Here is an 18,517-nt window from a genome sequence, read left to right on the forward strand (position 1 = left end):
ATCAAATATGTATGTTTATTAGAGAACACTGGAATGGAGGAAAAGTGTGACATTGTGTTAACAGCTCTCAGATGCTGACATAGGTATTAGCAAAGCCGTGTGTGTGTGTATTGTACCAGTCAGGTGACCAGGGGTGATGTCATCCTCTAACCAGCATCTGGTTTCTTTGGAACTCTCACAGCAGCACTTTGGAAACTGACAGGATATATATCTCACATATCCACAAAGACAGACATTATCTGGCATTTGCTGTGGTAAGACACTTAGCACACATCAGCTTGCCTTGCTTTAGTAAGTAGTCAGGGAACAGTAATTCTTTAGTCAGTCATGGACATTTAATGAGAACAGTTTAGTATTGTTCTCTGCATCTGTAAGAAACTATCTAACTGATAATAATTTTTATATCTCTGTAATTGAAACTCTTTTGTTTATTGTATTCAGTATTCCCGTTTTCTGTTTTATTTAAATTCCTTTCATTATGGCTAGTCCTTTAGAGAATACTTCTAACATTGTGAGAGTACTTATAAGTTTTTCATTGACACTGGCGACTCCTGAAAGCCTTGCTGCTTTGTTCACGCACTACCATTTGTATTAGTATTAATTTTACACAGTATAATTGGGTACCCTTTGTAAGAACCTTAGGGTGGCTGACTGGTGATTACCTCAGAGGCTGGCCAGAAAGGGGCACAGCTAGTAAATCTGTGCTAGCTTTTTCCAGGTGTGTATGTGTGTGTGAAGCTCAAATATCCAAGTGTGTGTGTCAGCTACTGGGAACAGGGAAAAAGAGCTCCAAAGTGGTCAGTGTAGAGTTTTGTGTGGTATGGAGAGAGAAGGAAAGTCCAGCCCCAGGTTTGGAGCATGCTCCCTGTGTGCGATCAAGGGAAATTGTGCTTGGTGCAGGGAGCTGTATTTGAAAATAGTGTGTGAATCCATCTTTGCTCTTAGTGACCATCCCTCACCGGAGTCAGTGGTCAGGATTGAGTGTCCTTGACTGCTGGCCCAGACTAGGGACCCATCATATAGGGAACCAGAGAAACTGGACTAGTGTGCCAAATAATTTTTCTGTATTCCTTTGTGAAGTACCCACAAAATAATCAGAAAAGGCAGACATATTTAAGGTATAACTTTTTTTTATATGCCATTTGATTAAATGTTCATTTAACTGAGTTCCACGGGATCTAAACCATTTGCCTGAAAACTCATTTATGAGTTCAGGGCTTTGGCTGAATATGTTTGTAGATGACTGCAAGCTAGGAGCAGTCATTGAATCCTGCAAGAAGGTTTGTTCATAGGTTCATAGGAAGTTACTAGGCTAGTGGCCCTAGAGCCTTTACAGGCCTAGACATGTTAATCCCAAGTATCCTCATCTTTTCTTTTATGGATAGTTAAGATTGAATTTATGAACAGAGTAGGTCTATGATCAACACCGGCTACCCCTGTTCATGAGGAACAAGGCTGTTACCCCAGGGATGAATTTGAGGTCTCAAATCCAATTATCTAGGTTGCATTTGAATAGGTCAGTAAGGAGCTCTGTTTTACATGAATAGGGAGTCTATTCCAGAGAAGCAGCAGTCTCTGGGAGACTTATCTGTCTCTCAAACATGATCCGTTAATGTCACAAGCTAGGGTGAGATTTCTAGAGCAAGTAACTCTTGAGACATTTGACTTGCAGATGTGCAGAGTTTCCATTAGGGCAGGGTTGGAGACTGCCCTATAGGACAGGCATGAGTCACCTCTAAGCAGTCGATAAGATACAGACTAAAGTGACAGGACTTTCAGTCTGTCCACGTAGGTCATGATTTGGAGTCCTTGTATTTCCTTAGTGAGAAACCTCTGAGGTCTCTCCAGCTGCTGCAGGTGTCTGATGAGATACATGCAAAAGGGTGCATTAGTTACAATATCCCTTGATCTGGATGCTATTCCCTTGCTTATGATGTGCACTATGTAGAAGGATTTCCTTACTACTGTGGAAGCTTGGTGGCCAAAGTTCAGATTGCTAACAACCTGTGTTCTCACACCACTGGGTTGAAACTCAGGAGGGTGCTGTCAATACTGTAACTTGTAGGGAATTACATTTTGCCAAAGGGAATAATGATGCATTTTTTTGCATTTAGTTTTAGACCATGGCTTTGGCACCAACCTTTTGTTTGTATTAGCCCTTTTTGTAATATGTTGACATTGTGGGGGGACTCAGTGGTTGCTCCCACTTTGCAATCATCAGCGAACTTGATGAGCCAAAGGCAGTATACTTTGGCCTGAACCTCTGAGAAATATATGCCAAACAGTAAGGGGTGCAGCACAGACCCCTGTGGTACTCCACTGGTGATGGGTCTACTGGTGGAGGTGGATTCACAAATTTTGACAGACTGTGTTCTGTCAGTGAGCCAGTTGGCTGACCATTTAGTAATGTAAGGGTTAATCCCTATTTTTAATTTTGCCAAGTCTTTTGGGTTTCTAATACCATGATGGGAATAGACCCCATTCCTATGTCAAGGTATAATTAAAGTTCATGAAATTAGTATTGTTTCATTCTTTCATGTTAGCCAGAAGTGCTCTTCACAGCACCAGCAATGCGCCCAGTAATGACTCCTGCAATTCGTACAGATTTACATGTATCCGTAACATATTTAAGTACAATTATAAATTATTTTTTATAAGACCCACTGCTTCTACTACTACTGGAACTCTCTGGGTATCTTTCTTCCACATTGCCTTAATTTCTGCCTGAAAACCCTGGTGCTTTATGACTTTGTGTCTCTCTGTATGCAAGACACTGTAGTCAATGGGTGTAGTGATTTCAATAATCAATTGTCTTCTTTTCATGGGCTACTATATCTGATTTTCTTGCATCTATTTTTTCGAACTGTTGGTAAAGGATGCTCCCATGTGATATAAACATCATTTTCTATGATGCTTTATGGCTCATATTTCCAGAGTTTTTCAGCTACTTAAATATTATAATGTTTCCACAATCCACAGTGCAACAGTCTTGCTACATTATAATGCCTTTCGGTATACAGTCCTGCCAATAGTATATCACAACCAGCTACAAGATGTGCAACTGTTTCCAATTCTGTTTTACAAAACCTATGTTTGTCTGTTTTTCCCACATGTACAATGGACTTTATAAATCATCATGTACTAAGTCTACAGTCTTGAGCTACCAATATTAACCTTTTGTTTTTGGTTTAAATTCACCTCTCCTTCAACATTCCTGCATTTGATCCTGATCAACATGAGGTTGTTCCAATAGTCTCCTATACTTGCAACTATATTTATGCAGAGTCCATATTTCCTGCCTTCTCATCTGATCCTTCACCTTATATTCTTTGTTTTTTGGCACATTCAGTTGCTACCTGACTTTTATCTACTTCTGGTTTGATTTCCATTCCCACTTGACGCTAATATGCTTCTTCTAAACTAAGAAAGGAAGTCATCTTAGACTGGTTCTCCTCAAGTTTCAAAACTTTCACTACATTTGGGTCTTGTGAGGTCAACAGATATGTATGCAATCCCACTATCTCAGATCTATACATGTAATCAATTTCAAGCATGAAGCATCCTTCTTGTTTTCCTGCCCAAACTATCCAACACGTTTTGGGGCCAAATCCAAAAAACACTTCACACCAGCTGGATGGAACCAACAGCAGCTTTATTCACATAAAACACACACTGGTTTAGCACTTTCTTCCTTATTGAAGGGACTTCATCAGAACAATGACATTTCAATAATCCAGTCTTTTTATACAAAACCATACCCAATTAAATGATTGAATAATAACTAATCAACTCATGGGTGCAAATAAAATGCCTAAAATACATATTAAATCACACTGCCACATCAAAACGCACAATAATATATATATATATATATATATATATATATATATATATATATATATATATATATATATATATGTGTGTGTGTGTGTGTGTGTGTGTGTGTGTGTGTGTGTGTGTGTGTAGTGGCATAAACATAACGTATGCCATTACCCTAAAATATGCTTTAATTTCAAAATACATTCAATATTTACATTTTCATTGATGCCAGGTGGTTGGGTGGCATTTAACCTAAGCTGCCACCTCAACTCACAGATATCAAGATGCACATCAAGCATCCTTGACTAACTGCTGCAGAATTAAAAATTTGAAAATGTGGTCCTTATACTCAAATACGTGCCTTCTCAAAGCATTAGTCATTTTACAATTTCTAATTCCCAAAAGATGTTCGTTAAACCTTTCCTTAAACCGTCTACACATTCTTCCCAAATAAAAAGTGGCACATCAGTGACACTTATCCAAGTATACCACATTTTTACTGCAACAATTAAAATGTCCCATTATATGTTTTGGGGCCAATCACTCCAAAACTATAAGTTAGCACAGGAAGAGCAAATTGGTTTATAGCTTGGACTTTTTTTTCCTAGATGTCAATGCTGTTTTTAGGGTCTATATTAGATCAGTGAATGCTGATTGATCAACCTTATTTTAGCGAAAGTTAAAAATATCAAAGCAACAGAAACTCAAATTTTTTCCTAGGGAAAGAATTCGGTTGTCAGTTTCTGTTGCTTCGGTATTTTCAGTGCTGTGGTGGAAAATTACGGGTTGGATTCAGGTAAGTGTGCGATTGTGTGGATGTGAATGTTAGGGTGGGTTAGGTGAGTTAGGGTTAGGGCTTGGGTTAGGTATGTGTGTGATTGCGTGGACGTGAGGGTTAGGGCAGATTTAGGTGAGTTAGGGTTAGGGAGCGGATGAGGTGAGTGTGCGATAGTGATGGACCTTAGGGTTAGGGTTTGGGTTAAGGTAAGTGGATAGTTAGTGGTGTGTGCATAGTTTAGTGTAGGGTTAGGTGTCATATGTTAGGTGTATGTGTGTGGATTTCTGTTTGTTTGGTGTGCTTCTGTTGTGTTTATGTGTTTTGGATCAGCAATATTTTTTCCCTAGGAAAAAAAAAATTGCTGATCTGACAGTTCGAGATTGTAAGCTTTCACTTACATAAGGTCGATCAATCAGCGTTCGCTTTTTTAAGCATTCGTTGATCTAATATAGTCCCTGTTTTTAATGTTAATTTAAGCCTTCTAAAATATTCCTTAGAGTTTAAATTCACATTTGTTCATATTTTATTGTTGATCCTTCATCAGTTCCCAAATATTTATACACTCCCTCTTGCTCAAGTTTTTTTATATCATGTTCCTGTCCCAAACTAAATGTTTTCTTGGTGCTGCAGTTTTCCTGCTTTAAAGCTGCTTTTGCAAATTTCTATCAAGATCAAATGGCATTCTTATATCATCTGAAAAAGTTATGACCACTTACAGTTGTGCTTTCAGTTCCTCATCTGATGAAATATAAAGTTTTAAATCATCTACAAAAAGGAGATGAGAAATCTTTACACTTGGCTGTTTTCTGGGAGACAAATTATAGCCATGACCTAATCTGTTAATTAGACAGCTTAATGGGTTAAGGCCAAGATAAAAGAACAATGGTGAAAGAGAGTCACCCTGGACTATCCCAATCTGAATTTTTATCCCTGGAATAATAATTTGTCCTTAATCTCCTTATCTGGGAGAGTTTCTCAATGATGCCAGAGTGGGGTATTGTGTCAAAAGCCTTGGCGAGGTCGAAATAGGCTCTGCATACTGTCTTACCTCTGTCCATGGCTTTGGTAACAGTCTCAAAGTAGTCTACCAGGTTTAATAAGCATGATCTACCCTTAATAAAGCCAAACTGGGTTGAGTCCAGGGTTTGGAGGTCACCTATTTCCTTATTGATAAGGTCCATGATAATTCTTTCCATGACCTTGCAGATGAGGCTTATTAGACTTATGGGTCTGTAGTCCACCGGGTTAGGTGATGGCCCTCTTTTGTGCAGGGTAATTACTGTTGCTGTTCTTCATTCTGCAGGCACATAGCCAGTTCTCAAGCTATGATTAAAGAGAATGCCAAGTGGGTCCACTAGTTCTTGCATTAGATTGTTTAGTAAACAACCTGGGATATTATCTGGTCCCACTGAGGCCATGTTTTTGGTCTTGGCAAGTACAGACAAGACCTGTTCTCTAGAGATACTAGGAAGAGGGCTGGTGTCAGGTATGTTTTGGGATATGGTAGGTGGGAATGGGGGGTGAAATTTGCATTGAATCTGTCAGCTAGCATATCTTTCTGTGTAGCATGAGTGAACTCCTCTACAACCAGTTCGACACACTGCTGGGTATTCCCTTTTAGACATCAGATGTAGTTAAAGAATGCCTTATGAATTATCCTTAGCTAGGCATACAAATTTAGTTTCATAATTTGCTTTAGAAGACTTTACAAGATCTTGGATTTTCCTGTTTAGGCTTAGGAAGGAACTTTTCCTCTGCAGCTTCTTCCTCTTGTTATTAATCTGTTTATACTTGAAGTCTACCATGGTGGCTTTTTTTTACGGAAAGACCTGGTTTTGATCCGGTCAGGTACAGCAGAGTTTATGCAGTCACTTAAGTGTCTGTACAGGGCATTTGCATACACTTCTGCATAGTGATCATTGGTGTCTGTGACTGTGGGTGGTATGAAGCTTTCTATACCATATCTTAGTGCATTACAATTAGCTTTGGTGAAGTTTTTTTATAATTTTTGTTCCTGTGAGGGTGTTAGTTCCTGTAGTTACTTCAAACAAGTCTGATTTGTGGTCTGACCTAACCAGGGAGGGCATCGTGCATGGGGAAGTACAGTGACCCCCCCCCCCATGTTGATGAGTACAATGTCTAGAACATTAGAACCCCTAGTGGGGGTGCAGGCTATCTGTCAAAAGCATTTGTGTTTAAGTCCAGGAATCTCTGGGCGAGCATGTTTTTGCTCATGCATATCCCCACAATCTATGGAAGGATAGCTGAAATCTCCCATGACTAAGGTGTTAGGCTATATGGCGAGTGATTCCAGTAAATTGAGGTAGACTGTGTGCTTATTCTGGTTCATGGTGGGGGATATATAGCTAGAAATGATGTGGTCTGGTACTTTACTAATTGTTAATTGGACATGAAGAAGTTTGAGAGAGACATGCTGTTTTACCAGTCTCAAAGTGGTTTTGGTTTTAATGAAGAATGGACCCTTGTGGCACTCCTGTTTTGTTAGTTAGATATTGTGAGAGACAGCCTCATCATTTTACACATTGTTGTCTGTCAGATAAATAGCTGGTAAACCACTGTTGAGAGGGTAGAGATAGACCTAGAGAAGAAAGTTGCTATAAGAGTTTGTTGTCTGTCAGATAAATGGCTGGTAAACCACTGTTGAGAGGGTAGAGATAGACCTAGAGAAGAAAGTTGCTATAAGAGTTTGGTGTGTGAGACTGTATCAAAGGCCTTAGAAAGATCCAGAAATCAACATCAGAAGGTGTCTTATTAATTGATATGAAGTAATTCCAGTAATTATCTGGTATATTTTTTCTGTATTGATTATTCTATATATAGTTGAAATTTTACATTCATTGGATACATCTTGGTGAATAAATGTAGTCAAAAATTTTAGGCATTTAGACAAAATTTTATCCTCACTTAGATGGAGATTATACTCTTGGAAATATATGACTAGAGCTTTTTACACACCTCATAAGTTGGAATTGGTCAGCAAGGAAAAGGTATTATGTTGGAGATGCAAAGCAGAAACCAAAGCTGAATGGTCACATATGTCTCATGATTGCATAGCTTTGAAGCAATATTGGGAAAAAAAATAATATTCTTCTTCAATCTTTTTTTCCAGATAGATTTACTTTAACTAAATCCCTGGTTCTGTTTAATACCCTGATTCCTAATTGTATTAGAAGAATTAAATACCCCCTATTGTGGTCAGTCTTGACAGTAGCTAGAAAAGCAATAACCAGAAATTAGAAATCTGAACATCCTACTTTATTTGCAGAATTCAAGAGTATTCTTACTGAAACATGTCAATTGGAAATGATGACTATTAAATTAAGAACTATTAGAACATCTTTTTCATACAATATGTGGTACAACTCAAAAACGTTATTAGATAAGAATTTACACATTAATTAATGAAATCATTAATATTTTATAGTGCTTTGTTAAAATGTTTCTTATAGACACCGATATAAATACCTTAGTTGATGTTACTTTTATGTCTTTTTTTTAACAAGCAATTTCCTTATTGTATTCCTATAACTAATTTTGTATTGTTAGAAACCTTTAATAAAAACTGTTTAAAAAAAAAGAAAGACTAGAAATATTGCTGAGGTAACTCCGCCAGAGTTTCTTGCTTTGTTAATTGTGTCCATGAAGGAGATTAGTGCAGTTTGTTGAATCTTGTGCAGGTCTGAAGCCATTTTGGGCGGGTGTGAGTAACTTGTTGTGGATAAGGTGGTCAAAGTGTTGTTTATGTATGCATTTTTCTAAAAGTTTGGAAAGAGGAGATAGGATGGCAATGGCAATGGGTGGGTAGTTAGTTATTTCATTGGATTTCCCTCCTTTGTGTAAAGGGGTTATGACTGATCTTTTCCAGAGGGAGGAGACATGGGATTCTATATGGATCTATTAATGAGAATACTAACAGGGTATACAATAGCATCAACAGCAAGTTTCAAGTATTTGGAAGGGAAACTGTCAGCGGAAGGAGAACAAGGTTTTAATTTGTGTAGCAGTGTGCATATATAATTAGCAGGTACTGTTTGCAGACAGAGGAGTGGAAGTTGAAAGTATGTTGTAGAAATGTTTTTGGGGAGAGAAGAGACTGTGATTTGTTTGAAGGGTGTTTGCGAGAGAGAGAGAGAGGTGGGTTGAGATTATTTGTGGAGTTAGGACTGATGGGCTTATTATGATGTTTGACTAAGCTTGCTATACTTTCTATAAAATGAGTGTTAAACATTTCCACAATCTGAGATGGAGATTTATCTGTGGATGGAGATGGGCTTTGTTTGTAACCTAGGATGATTAGTGATAAGATGGTAACCCAAAACTTTTTGGGTTGGTTTTGTGTTTTTGTGAGACGTATGGTTTCTTATTATTATTATTTATTAGTTTTTTTGCTTGGTTGTGCAATTGTCTGTAGTTTTGTAGATTCAAATCATATTTGATCTTTTGCCACTCCCTCCAAGTTTCTCTGATTAGTAGTAAACTTTTTGCGGACTTAGCCAGGTTGCATGACTGATTTTTGTTCTTTTAGTTTGAAGTGGAGCTAGGCTATTAAGGGTGTCAAGAAATAATTTGTTAAAGTGTCTTACTGCATCATCTAAGGATAATGTTTTTAGTATGGACCAGTTTAAGGATTTTAGCATGTTAATAAAGAGTTGCCGATTAAAGTTAAATAAATTATGGGGGGGTTGTAATTATGTTTTTTGGGTGACTGGGTGGTTGCCCTGTAAGTATATGTGGGTAGGTAGTCACTTAAAATATTAGGGAGAGTACCAGAGTTAGAATATTTATTGGAATCTGTGACCAAGATCTAGTCCAGGATATATCTTAGGTTGCTGCTTGTCTGAATTCTAGTTGGTGTTGTAATGAGTTGTGTATATCCATAAAGATTTAATTTATTTGCTGGAAAGTCAAAGATTAAGTTTTGCCAATTGACATTCATGTCACCCATAATGATTTGGTCTGCTTTGTGACTTCCAGGATGAGATATCTGCTGGTATTAGAATATTGTGGCCAGGGGGAAATGTACAAGACTGTCATAAATAGTTGTTTAGGCTATGAGGATTTCAGCATTACCAAATTTAGGAATGTGCTTAGACTACTAGGGAAATATTGTGTATGAGTTCAGATAAATTAAGTCTATCCTTCCTGCATGTTTTTTTTTTTTCAGTTCCACCAGCTCTTGTTATGTTAAAGCCTGGCAAGAGCAGTTCAGCATCTTAGATGTGTGGCTTTAGCCATGCTTCTGTGACTGCAAGTATGTCTGGGGAGTTTAGTTGTAATTTAAGTGTATATTTTATTTCTATCATCATACATTTTTTCCTATTATTTTTTTCTTTTTCTGGTTCTCTTTTTTCCACTTTATTCAAAATAATGTGTAATAACAATACTAACTAATTATACAATTACATATATTTTTATAGATAGTTTTTAGGGTTCTTGTACACAGACCTGAAGAAGTCTAGAAGGACGAAAGCAATCTTTGTTAACAATAGGTTATGAAAATAGAATATGATTTTTCCAATTGATTTTTTACATGTAAAGTGTATATGTATATATATTTGTTTTTGATTGCCAAATGGACTAAGGTATATATTTCCAGTCATGTAGTATATTGTCTTGGATAAAATCACAGACTTAATAATCTGGTTAAATAAGAGGTACCACATCATTATAAATTTTATTTAAAGTACATAGGGGTTATATTATTATGACAGCTACTAAGTAGGGCAGGACCAGCTTGTCTGTGTACTTAAAGGATTTTCGACTGGTTACAGACTGCCTGCCTTGCTTGAATTACATTTGTATACTTAGTAATTCTGTACAATTATATATTTTTTATTATTTATTTTTTTTTTTACTTAAGACGAGTTTAAGTTCACTACTTCTACTACTTTTGTCTGATCGGATTAATATACAGTGATTAACTAGAGATATATGGACTGAAAATCTTCTACACAGAGAAGTTTCTTACACTGTTTTGAAATCTATTATTTTGTTACAAATACTCTGTAGATTTAGTGTAACTAGAAATACAGTTTTAGGGCAAGGAGTTTGAATAGAGACGGAACTAGAAGTAGGTTCTGGGTTAGGGTGGATGTCCCCACATTAGAATAAATCAGAGTAGTGAGAGAAATAGTGGCTAATGAGAGTAGGTTTTGTTATTAGTTTTTGTTTTGAGAGGAATGATAGTTTAGGTTTAAGACAGGTTTGTGAAATTTTACATTTATTAAATAGTAGGATATATGACTTAAGTAGGTTGGCTGATATGCTAGAGAAGCTATTTGTTTGCTTTTTAAAGACTGTGCTAGATGTAGTTGATTTTTTGATTACAAATATTTTTTGGGATTTGATTGAAGTGGAATGTGTAAGAAGTAAGAGAGCTAGAGTAAGGAATAGGAGGAAGAGTATGGTGGGGTTAGGGTATACTATTTTGAGGAATAATAATAAGATTGAGAGTTAAGAAAAGAAAAGATCTGGCAGGAGAGGGAATTAGTATGGGGTGAGTAGAATGAGAATGAGTTAGAATTGAGGCTTAGGGGCGGGAAGTGTTAGAGATGTAGGTGAGGCTATGTGTTATTGGATAGAATGTTAGAAAGGGTGGGGAGTGTGAGAGAATAATGTGAGGCTATATATGATTGGACAGAGTGTGGAAAGGGGGGAGTTAAGGTACGTATAAATGTAATTGAAGAGGGGGTGGGTAGGAATTTGGATAGGGGAGCAGAGTGAGTCTAAGTGGAATGGGCTGTACATGATCAGAGCTGAGCACAAAAAAACAATTAGTAAGTAAAACGCAGCTTGAGCAGGAGTTGAGTTTTGTAGAGAGCAGTTCAAATAACCTACGGAAAAATAGTCACAAGATAGAGAAGTTTTCTGCTGTTATCTCTTGAGGTAGATTAAAAAAAAAGAAAAAACTAAGCAAATAGTTTTTTATAGCATGAGTAAGAGAGAGACAAATAACATGAGTGAGCTTAATAGTATTACAAATCTAATTAGATATAATGGAGCTGACGTAAGTACAGTATGCAGTGTGTCCATAAAAATAGTTTTAGATTGGACTAAAATATAACAGTAAATTAGTAAGAGAATGCTGGACTGCTTAAAGGGTGTGGGTGTTAGAAAGAACAAAAAAAGAGTTGTTGCCCTGATAATAGAAAAAAGGAATACCTCTTACCCAGACAGAGTAAGTTAGAGCTTATAAGGAAATACTGGATGGGGAAAGAGATTATAAACGTGTTTTTGTCTCCATGGTTGATTGACCATGGATTTAATTTATATAAGTAAGAGAGTTTGGGGGTGTGAGGGGGAAAAACATTTTTTATGTTGTATTTGTTATGGAGAAGGTTTTATATCAAATGAGTTTTCAATTAAATGCACTTAACCATTTGGGATTCAATTAAATGTCATACCCACCCCCAAAGTATTGTGGCACAGTGGCAAGTTTAAGATGTTCCTCTTTTGATGGTTTAATTTACTTGATAGTCAGTGGTATTAACTTTTAGTGGTGGGGGTGGCAGATACAGCTATAATTATTCTGTGTTAATTAATATGATTTCTCTTTTTTCTACAGAACTAATGCAGATCAGAACCTGTGCAGGTATGAAACTTTCCTCATGTCAAATTACTATCTGTGAATAACCTTTGGAATATTTAATTTTTATTTACTTATTTTAAATTTTACTTTAGTTTTACCTAGTTCATATCTCTTCCGACTGTCCTCCCTTTCCTGTCTGTCTCACTGTTCAGTCGTGGTTACCCTAGAGCATGGGAATAGCAACCAGATTGTAAATGGCCTTGATGCAATGATATATAACTGGAGAAGGTCTTGAGTCAAAACAGGGACATCATGTCAAGTGTTTGCTATTTTCCCTAGGAGATGGAAATAGAACATTATAGTCATGACTGATCATATGAGATCCAGCCTTTGCATTGTTGCAGGTGATTTTGCCTAAGTGGGATTATTCTGCAACCAGTTTGATGAAATTAACTTGCTGGGAACCAGTCTGTTTGATAGAGGACTACATTCAATAATTAAAAAAAGGCATTTCACTGCGAGGCAGAACCGCCAACACTGTCCATATAGGGGACTCAACTTCATATACTTGGAAGAGTGTTTTCTGTATCTGGGGTGAAAGGTGCATTACTGTGGGTGTTGTGGTGAGTGCTGGCGTTGGCACCCCCACACATTCCTACACACACACAGACATATGTATATAGAGAGAGAGAAATAATCTCAAGCACGCATGTACTTGCACATATCTACATATTACTTAACATGGAAATATTTTTCCTGCACTCAGTGAAAGTTGTCTTCGTTTGAGAATATTGCACTTGCTGAATCAAGTTAATTGAAGTGGAACTGACAAACTATGCAAATGTTTTTTTCTTTTTGATTTTTGGTATGCATATTATGGAAACAATTCATCCAACAAGGTAAAAGATAATGCAATATCTCCAACAAACTTCCCTTGGCATACACTGCCTTCGGTTTGAGCAGACAATTCATTTTGGAAATATAGAATTACAAAGAACCTGAAAAGCTTTATTTGTTTGGGAGGGGGCTGTATCCATCTTTAAAAATCTGCTCACTTCTACAATGACACAGCCGAAGGCTAGAAATGAAAGCAAGAACTTTCACTTCTAAATTGATATACTATGGTGATGCCTGCCAATGCTACAGTCACCAATTTCCAAAATATATTTTTTCATTGTCTAGGAAAAAAGAGCATAAATTTGATCTACAGTACTTATAGCCTTTCACTTCAAGCTCTGTGCTCACAAGGAAAGTAATAAGATGGTACGAGGTAATAACTGTCATGCTTCTTAGATTTGTGGGTAAACTTAGTGAGAGAAAGAGGTAACATTTGTGGGGCCATTTAAGAATTTATGACTATTCTGATTTCAAAATGAGTAGAGGTTACTAAATCTTTTTCCCTACAGAAGGGATGAAATATTGAGTTCCAGAATCCTCCATCAGTCAATATTTCTAAACCTTTATCCTTTTTATAATTTCTGTTTACAAACATTTAGATGCATTCCTGAAATTTCACACAGGTTTCAATAGTCTCAGCCACAGATGTATTGTACTTGTTATCTGTAGGATGCTGATGCCCAATTTATTTATGTTATTTTTTTAACTTTTGCATATGGAAAATGAATGCAAAACTCAATCCTTTGAATATTTTAAGATAAATGCATTGCACATTTCAGTACAAAATTTCATTTTTATCTGAAATTCTAACCATAGATTTCTGATTGTAGTATCACTGAGATTGGATCCTGCTACAAGTCATTCATACTTGATACTGTCGGAGGACAGGAGCAGTGTGTTCTATAGTAAAGATCGTCAAGATGTGCCTGACAATCCCAAGAGATTTGACATTAATGTTTGTGTGCTGAGCGAACAAGGCTTTACAACAGGGCAACACTACTGGGAAGTTGATGTAAGGAACAAGACAGACTGGAGACTTGGGATAGCTCGAGATTCTGTGAACCGCAAAGGAATATTTACACTGTTACCCAAAAATGGATACTGGCTTCTTTGGCTCAGAAATGGCAGGGAACTTAAAGCCCTATGTTCTCCAACAATTTCTCTGGCAATGGAATCTAGACCTGCAGTAATTGGGATTTACTTGGACTATGAGGCAGGTCTACTGTCTTTCTACAATGCTGAAAACATGACTGTTCTCTTCACATTTCATGAAACCTTCACTGACAAACTCTATCCATTTTTTAACCCTTCTGACAATGAGGATGGAACTAACCCAGACCCATTGCAGATACACCCTGTAAATCTGAGAAGCAGAGCTTTCATCACAGGAAGAAACGGTCTTTGACACAACTGCACATACATACATACATACATACACACACACACACACACACACACACACACACACACACACACACACACACACACACACAAAGGCCAGTCTGTTACATGATAAGTATGTTGCTTACTTTTGCACAGTATAAATACATTTCAGGTCAAACAGTGAAATATGAAACTGCATTATAGTGTTATTGTATTTAATATTTTATTTATAACTTTTTGTGACACAGTCACAAAACCTGTTCAATATGTAACATATTAGATGTTATATATCAAACCAGATGTTACATTTGTAAGTTTAACCAATAAATGTTGCATTATTTCCATTTTTTTCATTTTATTTACTAAATATTGTCATTTTATTCTAAAGAGAACTTTGGAAAAAAACGAAATTGTAATTTCCTATTGTACATCTTTGAACATAATATTCTTCCTTAGTACATTTTTAAAAACTATTTATAACAAAGCATGTATTTTAAATGTCTAAGTTATTTTATCTTTTTAGCATTAAGACATGTTTTTCCAATATCTGTATCCAGCACTTCCAGTCTGCAAAGTAAGATATGAAGTATCACTTGGTAGATGCATGTTCCTTGTGTTAAGGGCAGAATTAAAATAACTTGACTCTGCTGAGCCAGCAGTAGTGGATGGATTTCTACCTTCCCCATCTTGGACAAAATTCAGGAAAGGACTTAAGTCTCTGGAGGATTTGCTCTGTGGCAAGAGAAGGTCCATGTTTATATATATATCTCAACACATATGGGATGACTACTAAATCTCGGTAATACTAAAAACAAAAAAAAAAACATTTTTGAAAGCATATGCAGGGGTGGCAAACCCCCACACCCTCTGCAGCTTAAATATACCAACTCCAAGATCGGACCACAGTGGACTGAATGCTAAAATAGTTCTGTGCAGAGTGGAATGGAAATTTTGCTATTCACTCCACTGTAGTGCTATTTTGGAGTTGGTATATTTAAGTGCAGGGGGTGTGAGTGGGGTGCAGCCCCCCTGCATACACCTATCTAAATCTTTTTTTTTTTTACATTTATTTTTTTTTTTACTTTCGAGATTACGGAATCTTGAGATTCTGGTCTTGGGTATTCAGAGTCTCGAGATTCCGTAATTCAAGATTTAGTAGTGATCCTATATATATATATATATATATATATATATATATATATATATATATATATATATATATATATATATATATATATATATATAAATAATTCATATCGGCGAGATGATATGATTGAATTTCTGAAAACTTGAACAGGGGGGCAAGTCCTCATGCAACCCCCACACCCCCTGCTAATTATATATACCAACTCAAACTTTGCATTACATTGAGGAAAATGGTAACTTTCTTGATCCCCACTGTATCACAATCTCCAATCAAAAGACTTGGAAAAGAAAGCATTTTCTAGTGGGAAACTTTTGGCAGTTATTGTATACTAAATTGCTTGGATTTTCTTAAGTCACAGCTTGCAGGTGTAACCTTTTAAGTGAAACTGCCCAACCAGAAAAGAAGGACTGTCAGTCTCTGGGTAAAGTTGCTTTCTAAAGAACTAACTTTTCAGAAAAACAACTTCTGCATACCACAGTGAGAAGGTACGGAAACGTTTCTAAGTTCCTAAAAGTTTAACAACATAAAGTTCACTGTGCTTATTGAAAGAGCTCAGCTTTGAGCTCAGCTCACTGTGCTTATTGAAAAACCTCAGCTTTGGCCGGCTAAGAACTTGGTTATATTCAACTGGACGTATAAGAGAATTTAAGTACCTTTATCTGCACTTTTTAAAAAAAAAATACAGTATTTAATTTGATTTAAACTGTGTTGAAGGAATATTTAACTGAAGTGGCAGTTATTCTGCTCTTCAGTACCTTGAACTGAAGCTAGTGTTGCTGAATTTTGTTATTTGCTAGTAATTACAGGTGTGGGGGAAGCCGCATTCTTTGATTTCCTGTCCTTGCCTATTTAAATGGTGCATTGTGAAATATTTTCTGCTTAAAAAACCTCAGCTTTGGCCGGCTAAGAACTTGGTTATATTCAACTGGATGTATAAGAGAATTTAAGTACCTTTATCTGCACTTTTTTTAAAAAAAAAATACAGTATTTAATTTGATTTAAACTGTGTTGAAGGAATATTTAACTGAAGTGGCAGTTATTCTGCTCTTCAGTAACTTGAACTGAAGCTAGTGTTGCTGAATTTTGTTATTTGCTAGTAATTACAGGTGTGGGGTAGCCACATTCTTTGATTTCCTGTCCTTGCCTATTTAAGTGGTGCATTGTGAAATATTTTCTGCTTAAAAACCTCAGCTTTGGCCAGCTAAGAACTTGGTTATATTCAACTGGATGTACAAGAGAATTTAAGTACCTTTATCTGCACTTTTTAAAAAAAAATACAGTATTTAATTTGATTTAAACTGTGTTGTAGGAATATTTAACTGAAGTGGCAGTTATTCTGCTCTTCAGTAACTTGAACTGAAGCTAGTGTTGCTGAATTTTGTTATTTGCTAGTAATTACAGGTGTGGGGTAGCCACATTCTTTGATTTCCTGTCCTTGCCTATTTAAGTGGTGCATTGTGAAATATTTTCTGCTTAAAAACCTCAGCTTTGGCCGGCTAAGAACTTGGTTATATTCAACTGGACGTATAAGAGAATTTAAGTACCTTTATCTGCACTTTTTTAAAAAAAATACAGTATTTAATTTGATTTAAACTGTGTTGAAGGAATATTTAACTGAAGTGGCAGTTATTCTGCTCTTCAGTAACTTGAACTGTAGCTAGTGTTGCTGAATTTTGTTATTTGCTAGTAATTACAGGTGTGGGGGTAGCCACATTCTTTGATTTCCTGTCCTTGCCTATTTAAGTGGTGCATTGTGAAATATTTTCTGCTTAAAACCTCAGCTTTGGCCGGCTAAGAACTTGGTTATATTCAACTGGACGTATAAGAGAATTTAAGTAACTTTATCTGCACTTTTTAAAAAAAAAATACAGTATTTAATTTGATTTAAACTGTGTTGAAGGAATATTTAACTGAAGTGGCAGTTATTCTGCTCTTCAGTAACTTGAACTGAAGCTAGTGTTGCTGAATTTTGTTATTTGCTAGTAATTACAGGTGTGGGGTAGCCACATTCTTTGATTTCCTGTCCTTGCCTATTTAAGTGGTGCATTGTGAAACATTTTCTGCTTAAAAACCTCAGCTTTGGCCGGCTAAGAACTTGGTTATATTCAACTGGACGTATAAGAGAATTTAAGTACCTTTATCTGCACTTTATAAAAAAATACAGTATTTAATTTGATTTAAACTGTGTTGAAGGAATATTTAACTGAAGTGGCAGTTATTCTGCTCTTCAGTAACTTGAACTGAAGCTAGTGTTGCTGAATTTTGTTATTTGCTAGTAATTACAGGTGTGGGGGTAGCCACCTTCTTTGATTTCCTGTACTTGCCTATTTAAGTGGTGCATTGTGAAATATTTTTTGCTTAAAAACCTCAGCTTTGGCTGGCTAAGAACTTGGTTATATTCAACTGGATGTATAAGAGAATTTAAGTATCTTTATCTGCACTTTTTTTTAAAAAAAATACAGTATTTAATTTGATTTAAACTGTGTTGAAGGAATATTTAACTGAAGTGGCAGTTATTCTGCTCTTCAGTAACTTGAACTGAAGCTAGTGTTGCTGAATTTTGTTATTTGCTAGTAATTACAGGTGTGGGGGTAGCCACATTCTTTGATTTCCTGTCCTTGCCTATTTAAGTGGTGCATTGTGAAATATTTTCTGCTTAAAAACCTCAGCTTTGGCCGGCTAAGAACTTGGTTATATTCAACTGGACGTATAAGAGAATTTAAGTACCTTTATCTGCACTTTTTTTAAAAAAAAATACAGTATTTAATTTGATTTAAACTGTGTTGAAGGAATATTTAACTGAAGTGGCAGTTATTCTGCTCTTCAGTTATTCCCACCCACCCTCCCTGTTTTTGTTTTGGTGTTAATCTTAGTGGCCTTGAAACTGCCCGCCCCTCAGCCTGCCTCTGGGCCCATCTCATTTGCTCACTCAACTGAGTGCAGT

At 36.3% G+C, this 18,517-nt stretch overlaps 1 protein-coding gene across 1 annotated transcript in view; it reads left to right on the forward strand.

Moving 5' to 3' along the window:
- Positions 1-14,784, forward strand: part of LOC122811191 (butyrophilin subfamily 1 member A1-like) — a 331,929-nt gene extending 317,145 nt beyond the window's left edge. Inside the window, exons 8-9 of the mRNA XM_044082864.1 lie at positions 12,183-12,209; positions 13,874-14,784. Coding sequence (XP_043938799.1) covers positions 12,183-12,209; positions 13,874-14,448 — 602 coding nt within the window. The 3' untranslated portion in view covers positions 14,449-14,784. The remainder of the gene's footprint in view (positions 1-12,182; positions 12,210-13,873) is intronic.
- Positions 14,785-18,517: the final 3,733 nt, after the last annotated feature.

This window comes from Protopterus annectens, chromosome 9.part0, assembly GCF_019279795.1.
Source record: "Protopterus annectens isolate FY-2018-M chromosome 9.part0, PAN1.0, whole genome shotgun sequence".
Taxonomy (NCBI): Eukaryota; Metazoa; Chordata; order Ceratodontiformes; family Protopteridae; genus Protopterus; species Protopterus annectens.